This window comes from Peromyscus californicus, unplaced genomic scaffold (assembly GCF_007827085.1).
Source record: "Peromyscus californicus insignis strain IS unplaced genomic scaffold, ASM782708v3 Scaffold_11__1_contigs__length_118956290, whole genome shotgun sequence".
In the NCBI taxonomy this organism is placed as follows: domain Eukaryota; kingdom Metazoa; phylum Chordata; class Mammalia; order Rodentia; family Cricetidae; genus Peromyscus; species Peromyscus californicus.
This window is the reverse complement of record NW_026294402.1, coordinates 83,214,234-83,225,502: the sequence shown is the minus strand read 5'-3', so window position 1 is coordinate 83,225,502 and position 11,269 is coordinate 83,214,234. Positions and strand designations below refer to the sequence as shown.

Below are 11,269 nucleotides of genomic sequence, written 5' to 3'. Positions count from 1 at the left end.
TACAGTTCAGATATTGATTATTCCTAACTGGAATTAGCATGAATCCTATTGATGGGGTCATGACCTTTGCTATCATTTATGCTGTGGCTTCTTTGTGGCATCTTCCTGGTGTTTGAGTTAAAATCACTACAGTAACAGGTGCTACCCAATAGGAGACCAAGAGATGGAGCTCTTCACTTCCCTTTAAGCAAATTTCTCTTTCTCTAAAGTCATAGCCTTAACCCTAGTTGAGTAGGTCATAGAAGCCATTTAGAATCTGCCTTTGATAATACCAGGGCAGAAGAAGTTGGATGATTTGCTTCATTTAAGGAAACCTTTGGGGTGTGAACTAAGCTTTATGTCGAGCTCCCTGATCCTTCTCTTTGGTAGGCTCAGGATTAGGAAAGGAGGCTTGTGATGAAGGCATCCTGAAGTGATGTTTGATGTGTTTCCTCCTTTGGGAATTCTGTTTAGATCTATACTCCATTTTTAACTGGGTTAATTATTTTCTTGATGTCCAGCTTTTTTTAGTTCTTTATATATATTTACATAGTAGCTCTTTGTTGGCTGTGTAGTAGTTAAACTTCTTTTCCTATTCCGTGGGCTGCCGCTTTGTCCCAATGATGGCGTTCTATGCAAAACAGAAGCTTTTCAGTTCCATAAGGTCCTATTTATTAATTGTTGTTCTTAGTGCCTGAGCGATTAGTGTTCTGTTCAGAAGGCATTTCCTGTTCCAAGTGAGTTTAAGGCTAATCTTTGCTTTCTCTTCTGTCATATTCAAAATATTTTGCTGAGGTACTTGATCTATTTAGAGTTGAATTCTGTACAGAGTGATAAAAATTGATGTATTGGAGTCTTCTACATGATGCCATCTATTTTGACCTGGTACATTTATTAAAGATGTTGTCTTCACTTTAGTGTGTATTTTTCACTTTAAAAATAAAAATATCATGAATTCATACGTGTATGAATTTATGAATTGATGTGTGAAGCTTTAATTTGCTTTCATTGATCAATACATTTATTTTTATGACATCAAATTATTTTTATTATTAGAGCTCTGTAGTACAATTTGAAAACGGAGAGGGTGATGGATCCAGCAGTTGTTTTATTATTCAAAATTGCTTCAGCTTTTCTATTTTTTTGACATTTTTGTTGTCATTGGAATTTTTTGTTTTTTGTTTTGTTCTTTTTTTGTATTTCCATATAAATCTGAGAATTGTCGTTTCAAGATGTCTGAAGAATTCTGGCCTGAGGGTGGACTTGCACTCCATTAATCTTAGCACAAAGGAAGTAGAGCAGACAGATCTCTGTGACTCTGAGGCCAACCTCATCTACATTGAAATTTTGGGACAGTCAAGATTACAGAAAGAAACCTAGTCTTGAACCCCACCCTTCACCAAACATAAATAAATAAATAACAAATAGATAGATAGATAGATAGATAGATAGATAGATAGATAGATAGATAGATAGATAGATAAAAGAATGGCATCTTTCTGTAGTGGTAAAACAAGCCTTTAATCAAACCACTGGGGAAGCAGAGGCAGAGGCATGTCTGAGACTTCAAGACCAGTAGCCTCCATAGCCTTGTCAAGCATAAGCAAAGTTTCAAAAATTTTGTCTCAAAAAACAAAAAAAGGATAGGAAGAAAGGAAGAAAGAAAGAAGAGAGAATGGAAGAAAGAAAGGAAAGAGAGAAGGATGTTTCTCTCAGGTGTTGGTGGTGCAAGCTTTTAATCCCAGCACCTGAAATGCAGAGGACAGCCCAAGCTGTACAGAGAAACCATGTCTCAAAACACCAAAAGAGTCTGTTTAAATTCACATTAAATTAGTAGTGAGCACTATACATACCTGTGCTCCAGCTTGACACCATTAAGTGGAATCCCAAAGGTAGAGCATATTTTTATGGTGCTAGAATGCAGCTGAGGGTCCTGAGTACACTTAAAAGGGGCTTTAACAGCCAAACAGAGCCTGAATCTCTAAGACTGCTCTCTTAGTATCTAAGCATAATTATTTAATGTCAAGTACACAAAAACAAGCAAACAAAACTCACTATGAAAATAAGGTTACTATATGGAATATGTGGACTACAGGATAAAAGGTAATATAGTCTACAATTTTTTTCATTTAATAGTATTTGAATATTTAATAGCAATAACGAAAGTAACATTACAGTAGAGAATACATAAATATCACTATGGTACTGGATTTCAGATTTTCCCGTGGAGAAGTAAGGCCAGACAGGGTTTTTGAAGGTGCCAGAAGGGTACTTGTGTATGAGGGAACTCTTGGCAACATTCACAAAACTTAAACTTCCATCCTCACAATCAAGGAACACACCAACTCGGCCCAGTGGCTTCTCTATATAGTGCTGAAATACTGGGCATGTGGTGAGGAGACTGTAATCATTACCCTCCTTCACACACACAAGAAGAAAGACACCTTCAGGTTCAATCACTTGGTTTCTATTCCTTAACAAGGAATCCTTACAGACCCCTACAGCCCAGTCCCAAGAGTCCTTCAAATCAATCTCCCAGTAATATTTCCCTAAGATGAAGCTCTGTGATCTCCAGGTAGCAGAATAGCATCCAGCATAATCCCCAGATGTATCTTTATGGTGAGGTCTGAAGCTCAATCTTCTCATGGCATTAAACAGGTTTATCTTGTGATGGATCATTGTTATGTTTGGTAAGGGAATGCACACTGTGGGAAGAAACAACATTTAGGTAAAATGACCATTTACATTTCTCAGGTAGGAGAGGTCCATAGATTATTCGAGATTTTAAAAAGAGAAGGATAAGACCTGAGGTTAAATTTGGCTCAAATACACCAATGTCAAGGATTTCCACAAGAAAAGAGTGGTAGCATGCTGAAAAGACTTTAAATTACACCTGCCTAAGGGAAGATGTGTGCATTGCAGCAAGGGCCAGAGCAAAGGCTGTGCTCATGGATCTACATGAAAAGTTATTTTTATGTAGATATAAGTAGTGATAACTTTCATATTGGTGTTTTCATTTGCATCTAACTGAGCATATTTGTACTCAAGGAGAATCTAAATATGCTCTAGAAGTGGATTCCTGAATGTATCTGTCCTCCTTTAACCTCTGGTTCATCTGATACTCTTTCCCTGTGAGGTTACAATTGACTTTTAGATCTACAAGGAGAATTTAGACAATGCCTCATGTCCTATCAATTTGTTTCATTTTCATTGCTCATGATACATGGCTTTGTCTGTTTAGTTATTTTATGATTTTTTTTGTTCCTTTGGTGATAGGGTCTTTCTATTTGTCCTAGACTGGCATAGAACTCAATATGTTGACCAGACTCTCCTCAAACTCATTGGCAGTCCTCCACACACTAGGTTTTTGATGCTGGGATTAATAGTGTGAACATCTTTATCTTGTGTATTTTTTAATTTATGGAGTAAAATGCAATGTAAGAAATTAATTTCTAACACATTGAAAAGAAAATAATCAAATATCTCCATCACTGGCTACACTTCCTTTGAATTATACTGTCCAGAGTGAAATAACCATTCTACTCAATGAACAAATGATAGTCTCTTTTCAGGCACTATTACCTACAACATGATATTAGTATCTATTTCTGTTTGTTGGTTTGTTTGTAAGATGACCATGGGATTCAATAACAATACAATGTGACTTACCTAGACATATTTCTGGGGAGTTAAAATATTGCATTTGCAAAGGTTATTTCATTATTGAAGGTTAGCTCTGGTCATTTTATCAGTGGAGACACTCACCTTGGAACTGGTTGTAACTTTTGGTCAGTCCAGTGATGGGTAGGGCATTGAGTTCTGTCTTAATAGGCTGCGGCATGCTCAGCTGCATTGACTCACTTCTGCAAGGAAAAGAAAATATTGACCTCCGTGGTGCTAAAGATATCACACTCTGATTAGGAAAAACTTCATTCCAAGTTCAGCCAAACACCTCAGTTTACAGAAGCCTGACAACTTGAGTTCAATCCTTGGAACCCTTGATGGAAGGAGAAAGATGTCCTCTGACCTGCACACATGTGCAAGTACATGCACACAAACTCACACACACATAAAAATAACAAAACAAATAAAAGAATCCCAAAAATATCACACTAAAACAATTGAGTATTTTCTATATAAAAGACATCTGCACTTCCTAAGGCAACTTGGACAATTTTATAGCATATTTTTGGGTATCCGGACTTGCACTGATGGCTAAACTCACCTTCTGAACATGTCGTCCAAACCCTGCAAAGAAAACAAGAAAAACTTAGATATCTGAAGAAATGAAATGCAATGTTAGTTTCTAAAGTTCATATAAATGCCAGTCAACATCACACCAATCTATCCTGGTAAATTATATTCATTTCTTAAGATGATGCCAACCAAATAGATTAGCAGAACTCAAATTATTGATGGAATCAGACTAAAGAGTAATTTCAGAAGGACAAGGGTATGGACTGTACATTGCTTTTGAACCCCCACCTGTCTACAAAGGTAACTTTCCCTGAGCTTCTCTACAAGCCATAGGGATACTTTAGCTAAGGATACTTTAAAAGGGTGGCCTCACCCCTGCATGGTGCTTCACTTGTGTATTTCAGAATTGCATGATTAGAAGCCTGAGCATTACTGTGAGTTGCAAGGTATCATGTACTACCAAATAGGATCCTTTCTCAAAATGCCAACCTCCTAAAGGACTCTCAAAAACACCGCCCTCAAACAGAAGGTTAAGCCATAGGTTACTTTAATATTGTACACAATATATAAGCAGAGGTAAAGAATGCTGGAAAGAGAAATCACTTAATTTCAGTTATCAGAAAAGCAAGGCACAAAAGCCAAAAGTTAGGACATAATCCCTGAAGAATCTATGGACATAATTTCAAAAAGTTTCTTCTTTCAAGATTATTACAGAATTTTGTTTCTCCAGAATATTTCTCAAAAGGAAATTCCCTAAAAAAATGCAGGATATATTGAAAGCTATCTTAGTATAACAATCACCACGGTGGGCCTCCATGCTCACCTGCAGCAGAACCACACATGGCTCCTGGGACATTGCCATCAGCTCCTGGTACATTTCTTTTAGTTCTTTTCTCTTTTGGACCATCATGGTTTCACTTGTCCTGAGTTTCTCTAAAACACATTGGCCTTCATTTCTCATAGACTCAATGTGTTTCTCTTCCTCTTCACAGAGGAGTGGATGCAGTTTCCTATACTCTGTCCTGATCATTTCTTCCCGAAGAGTCAAGTAGTCCTGAAGAAAAAAAGACATTCCCAATCATATTTGCAAAGTACTTTGTCCTCCATCATTTCATCCTCCTATGCTTAAATTCCACAAATGTTTTGTATAACTCTGATGCATATACTCAGATTGACTGTCTTCACACCTCAGAAAATGTAAATGCCTTGGTTTCATTTATTTCTTCTTTATTAATTACACAGGCAATCCAACCCTAAGATGCATTTACACCTATATTAGAGGTGCAGAGGTGCCTGTAAAAAAGATTGATCATTCATATATTCACAAAGTTATGAAACTCTACATGTAGTAATTAGAATTCACGGTGTAGTCATAAAGTCTAACACAGTGTGCAGAACAGTCAGCAATTCACTCATTAGACCCAGACTCTTCTACAGAAGCAGACCATTCATTCCAAGAGCAGAGATGTATTATACACTCAGAATTAGAGGTGAGCAGGACACATATTCCAAGCATCCTATCCCAGGCCTTATGGCGAATTTTAAAAATATCTGCATCAGGCTTATTTTAAGCATGGTTCTCATACTCACCATCCAAAGAGTTCTCATTCTGTTCTCTGCCTCTAAAATCTTTTGATTTTCTTGGACCTTCTCCCATAAAGATGTCATTTGCTTCAAAAGTCTGTCCTGTAAAAAAACAATGAATATCAATTTTGAAAAATATTACTGATTGACAGACTCTTGGGCAATTAATACAATTATTGTAGTGAGAGTACCAGAATCAAAATTATCGTTCATTTTTTTCTTTTTCTAGCTATGAATATTAGATGAGCCCACAGAATTAGAAAATGCAGCTTACCCTTTTGCTCAGGTATATTGATAAATTATTTTGATTACATGTTTGGCTGTACCTGACTTCCATGTACTTTTCCTAATTCAGTCTCCAGCCATAGACACTTTTCAAAAATAGCAAGTTATTGTTGCACTTTCCAGTGACCTGGGCATAATGTATCATAAAATACAAATGATTGTTACATTCAGGGTATCCCAAAGGATGTTTACATTCCTAGTCACCCTTTATTCATTAGATGTTAATAAAGTACCACCATTCAGAAAACAGTGCCTTTGTCATAATGAGGACCAGCATCTTCCTGTGGTTTTCTAAGCCTACCTCTCTCCAGCTTGCAAGTTCTCTCAGAAGCATCACTTACCATTTGATCCTCAGCAGCTGCTTCAATGGGACAGTGTCTGTGTCCTCTGTGCTCATGGGAGTTTGAGCAGAGTGGACAGAGGAAGATCCTGTTCTCAGCACAGAAGATCATCTTAGTATCCTCGTGGGTCACACACTTTTGCTCCTCAGAGCTCAGGTCCTTCATGAGGCTGGCTTGTCTGACAATGGACACCAGCTTCTTCAAAACAATATTAGTTCTCAATTCCTTCCCATATTGTTCTCTGAACAAAGGGCATCGGACAGGAGGTTGGATGTCTTCCCTGGAAAGGTGGAGGCAGGCTCGACTGAAGCTGTGACCACAGCTTAAGGTGACTGGGTCTGTCAGGCAACTCAGGCAGATGAAGCAGGTGAGTTCTTTCTGGAAGGATTGTGAGAGGTCTGACTCCATTTTTCTGAAGGAAGAAAAGCAGAAGAATTGCTATTATTCCACCCCAGAGAAGCCAGAAACAGCACAAAAACTGATGCAAGTTGTGATTTAATACTGTGTATGGCAAAGTAGGCTTCATTTTTCAGTAAGAAAATATCAAGATAAGTATAGGATTGCAGTTGTGGTCTTTCCTCTTTCACTCTTCGTGACACAAATGTAGATTAATCTGATGTCCTTCGGAGCCATTCCACCTGCATCTTTTTTGGAGACTCCCTTCAAATTAGTGTCTTGGTTGCTGGTCTGAGACATGCTTTCCAAGTGTTTATAAATAAATATACACCAGAGTGATCAAACTCCTTCAAGTCTACATGTTGACCTTTCACTACAGACATAAGTAGGTTAAACACACCCTTCTTTGTTGGCTATCCAAGAAAACACTCCCTATTTCACATGGTCCCTAGTAAATGCTTTGCTTAATTTCTGATTTTAGCATCTTAGTCCTTCACATCCTCCTGTCCCACCCCTCGACACTTGAAGGCAACATTAGGTACTTGATTTCTTTCTGATGCAAATAGTTAACAAGAATAAGAATTACAGGGGTTCATAATTCAAGGATATGTCCATCATTGTGGGGAAGAAATGGTGGCAGGAGCTTGAGAGAGCTGGTGGCATTGCATCCAAAATCAGCAAGAAGAAAGCAAGGAACACTTGCTGCTCAGCTCCTGTTAGCTTTTCCTTAGTTTGAGACCTCAAACCATGGAATGGTCAAGTGATTTCATGAGCATTTAGTGTGGATCTTACCAACTGTAGTGAATCTACCCCCCAATAATCCTTCACAGACATCCCCAGAGGTTTCCATATCTATCCTAAATCCCATCAAGTTGAATTCTAGGGTACTCTCTGTGGAAACTTGTTTGTTTATCAAAGATACAGAGCCTGGCTTCAGTTTATGGGATGAACCTTGAGGCATAAATGTGGCTGTCATAATCTATCAGACTTTCCTATTAAATCAACAGGCACCCATTGTTCCTTCTCTTGGAAGGTCTACACAAATAAAGAATTCAGATTGAGTGAGATAAACATCCCCCAAATAACTTCAGCTTCAGTGGTCTGAAGCAAATGGACTCCATGGCTTTAGCTGGTGGTCCTATTTACCTTGAAAGTAATACTAATACTCATTGTCAAGATTATTTTAGAAAAGAGATGGAGACTCCAATGCTGCCTCCCTTAACTTACCTAATCACCCCTATTTGGAATTTTTTCTCTATATTAGATTCTTCATTTTTTGAATGCCTAATGCTGTATAAAATACAGGCTTACAGCACAATGGGAGAACCCCAGAGGTCAGAAGTTGCTACTGATGTTTTACAATCTTGCATCTCAGTTGTTAACACCCAATATGAAGGATATACAGACAGGAAAATTCCCTTAAGCATTCAGGAGGGTAGATCCTGGCAGGAAATTAACATAGGGAGGATATCAAGGTCAAGGTCAGAAAGCAAGCCAACAGTTACCAAAAACGGGAGCCAGGGCCATACAGGTCCTCCCATTTACTAAAAAATGAGCTTCTGATACATCATTCCAAAACAATTTATGAATTCACAGAAATAATGAAAACTAAATGCAGAATTTAAAAAATTGCACCAGATTATAACCAGGATCTACTTTCCTGAATAGAATATTGTGTTTAGTTTTCTCTAATTTAATCACATGTATACCTCCAACCTAGCAAATCAACCAATAGCAGGAAGAGCCAGTTTTTCAAAGATGGTAAACTATTATCAAGCATTATTTCACACTGTGATGTTTCCCTATAGTTTACAACAGGGAAATACTAAAATATTTTCCTTTGCTAAATAATGAGTTTTCACTTTTATACATAATACTCATAGAATATATCTCTAACTGCTAGTAATTATCAATCTATTCAAAGCAATTATTTTATATATTATACATGTAAAATTAATTTAGAGGTGTTGATCTCACATCTATGAACTACATACAGAAATACTCTATAAATATTCTTAAAATTTAGAGAAAGATCAAAATTGAAAGTTGGAACATCAGAGCAAAGAAAGACTGTGAATGGATAAACAACAATTATCTATACCTATAACTCACAATATATTTAAAATGCAAGATGACCAAATGGGAGCAGAATCTCTTTTGATAAATAGCCAAATTTTAAGCATTTTTAAGCAAAAACGTCAGTTTGGTAACAAATTAAAATAGAAAACACCAACTACTTTCAATCTTAAACTATGCACTTACACAAGAAATAGTCTCCAGCCTCAGCAGTGTTTTGTGGAGACACAGCAATATTAGCTCAGCTCTGGGGTATGATCCTCAATGTGTGGAGGAGATAGATCTAGCAGGCTAGGAGCCACAAGATATGGAGACTCACTCTGTCTGGTATAGAGAACACTGAACCTGGCTGGCCCCTGGAGTGTCCTTATATACTCTCTAAAGACCACGCCCACTTCCTCCCATGTTGCTTTTACTAATGCTGGCTGTAGGTGAGCTCCTGTGAATAGCAGTATTCTAAATGGATGGAAGATTGAATTAACTCTATGGCCAGTATCCACAAACAAATCTCCACAACAAGGTTTCCTGAGGTCACGCTTAGCTGGGTGTGGTAGCTCACACCTTTAATCCTTAGAGTCCCAGAGGATGAGCTGCTGAAGCAGGAGGGGTTTTAGTTCAAGGCCTGTCTAGGATATACAGTGAAAAGTTTTCTAAAAAAGATAAATAAATAGAGTAATTTTACTACAATATTTCACTGTTTCTAAATAATTTATGGTGTGCTTATATTCTTGCTTTTCCTTTTGTAATTTCACAGTTAATGATATCAATCTGTGATTTTAGTAAATATCAACATTAAAGAATTCTCAAAAATTCTTTAGAATTTTGTTCAACTCATTTTTATCATATTTACCTCAACTGCGATTTCTAAGAGTTTCATCCTTTTCTCTACCCACTCAACTGCCTGTTCTTTTCTTTTTTCTTTTTTTGATAAATACTTGGGGAAGCCAGGCACTGGTGGCACATACCTCCTAGCATTCTGGAGGCAGAGGCAGGCAGATCTCTGTGAGTTAGAGGCTAGCCTGATCTACAAAATGAATTCAAAGCTGTGCTCCAACAATACACGAGAAACTAGGTCTGAATAAATAAAATATTTGATTAACTAAAACCCAAGTGTCTCTGATTTTCCTTGTGAGGCAATTTTCTTGATTGAATCATTTGAAGTGAGAAGCCCCACCTAAACTCAGAAGTTTTGAGGTTTGAGAATCTACCTTAAATCTTAGCTGGTGGCAGCCTATATAAAGGACATGGAAGAAGGAAACTCTCTCATCTTTGCTCTTTGACTTTTTGCTCTCATTCTCACTGGCAAGTTCATCTTATCACTGGTATTAGATTCTATTTCTGGGAGGATTTCAAAGTATACTGAAGACCAGCTGATACATCCAGCCTTATAGACTGATCCACTTCTCTCTCTCTCTCTCTCTCTCTCTCTCTATATATATATATATATATATATATATATATATATATATATATATATATATATATATACATGTGTGTGTGTGTGTGTGTGTGTGTGTGTGTGTGTGTGTGTGTGTGTGTGTGTGCTCATATCCATTTAGTTTTGTTCCTGTAGATTCAAAGTGGTTGCTACACTTATCTCTTGGGTTTTAGGTAACTCCACGTTTAGTCAAATTGACAATAAGGAATAGACATCAGAAGGGATGACCACTTGGTGTTGGATGATCAGTTAGGGAGCTTGTCCCTAATAGAGCCTAATTTTTTGTCTAGGAATGGGACTCTCAAAATTTCCCACATTCATACCAACATATTCATTGTTCTGGTCTTGTTTATGCAGCCATTTCTAGGAGAGAATATTTCACAGCACACTTCCTGGTATTCTGGCTCTCAATGTCTTTCTGTCCACTCTTCCACAATATTTCTGGAGCCATTAATGTAGGATATACAGGTGTATGTTGGGGTTCAGATCCCCATGATCTCTTCATTTTTACATTCTGTCCAGTTTGGTATCCTATGAGTGTCTGCCTGTATGGCCAATAGATTCTTTTCTATGTTCTTGTAATTAAGCATGACTAGGTTTTACTTACTTGATCTGAAATCTAATGTATTCTTTAGTTAAATAATAAACCAGATCAAGGATTAAATTGTTTCAGGGATTGTGAGTTCAAGGAAATGATAGGCATAACTACTAGGAGGACTGGTAGAAAAAAATGTTCTTAGTATTATTTGTCATGCAAGTTGTCAACACTGAGATGTGTTTAGTATTTAGAGAGCACAAGGAACCATAATGGGTATCTGAACACAGCTTTTAAGGAGTGTGTAAGATCAGGATGAGAAAGATGATAATATTACATGTAACTTACCAATTAAATACTGGCTGAGGGAACTGGAGTTGTCAGACTGGTGAAGATTTCCTGTATGTAAAGTTTATTTGAGTCTTCTAGCTATAAATA

At 37.3% G+C, this 11,269-nt stretch overlaps 1 protein-coding gene across 1 annotated transcript; it reads right to left on the bottom strand.

Moving 5' to 3' along the window:
* Positions 1-3,022: 3,022 nt before the first annotated feature.
* LOC128105324 (tripartite motif-containing protein 43-like) lies at positions 3,023-6,794 on the bottom strand. Its single transcript, XM_052730368.1, has 6 exons — positions 6,387-6,794; positions 5,767-5,862; positions 5,000-5,230; positions 4,205-4,227; positions 3,745-3,842; positions 3,023-3,135 (listed from the first exon to the last, which is right to left on the bottom strand). Exons 1-6 carry the CDS (start codon positions 6,792-6,794, stop codon positions 3,023-3,025), a joined length of 969 nt encoding a protein of 322 aa, XP_052586328.1.
* Positions 6,795-11,269: the final 4,475 nt, after the last annotated feature.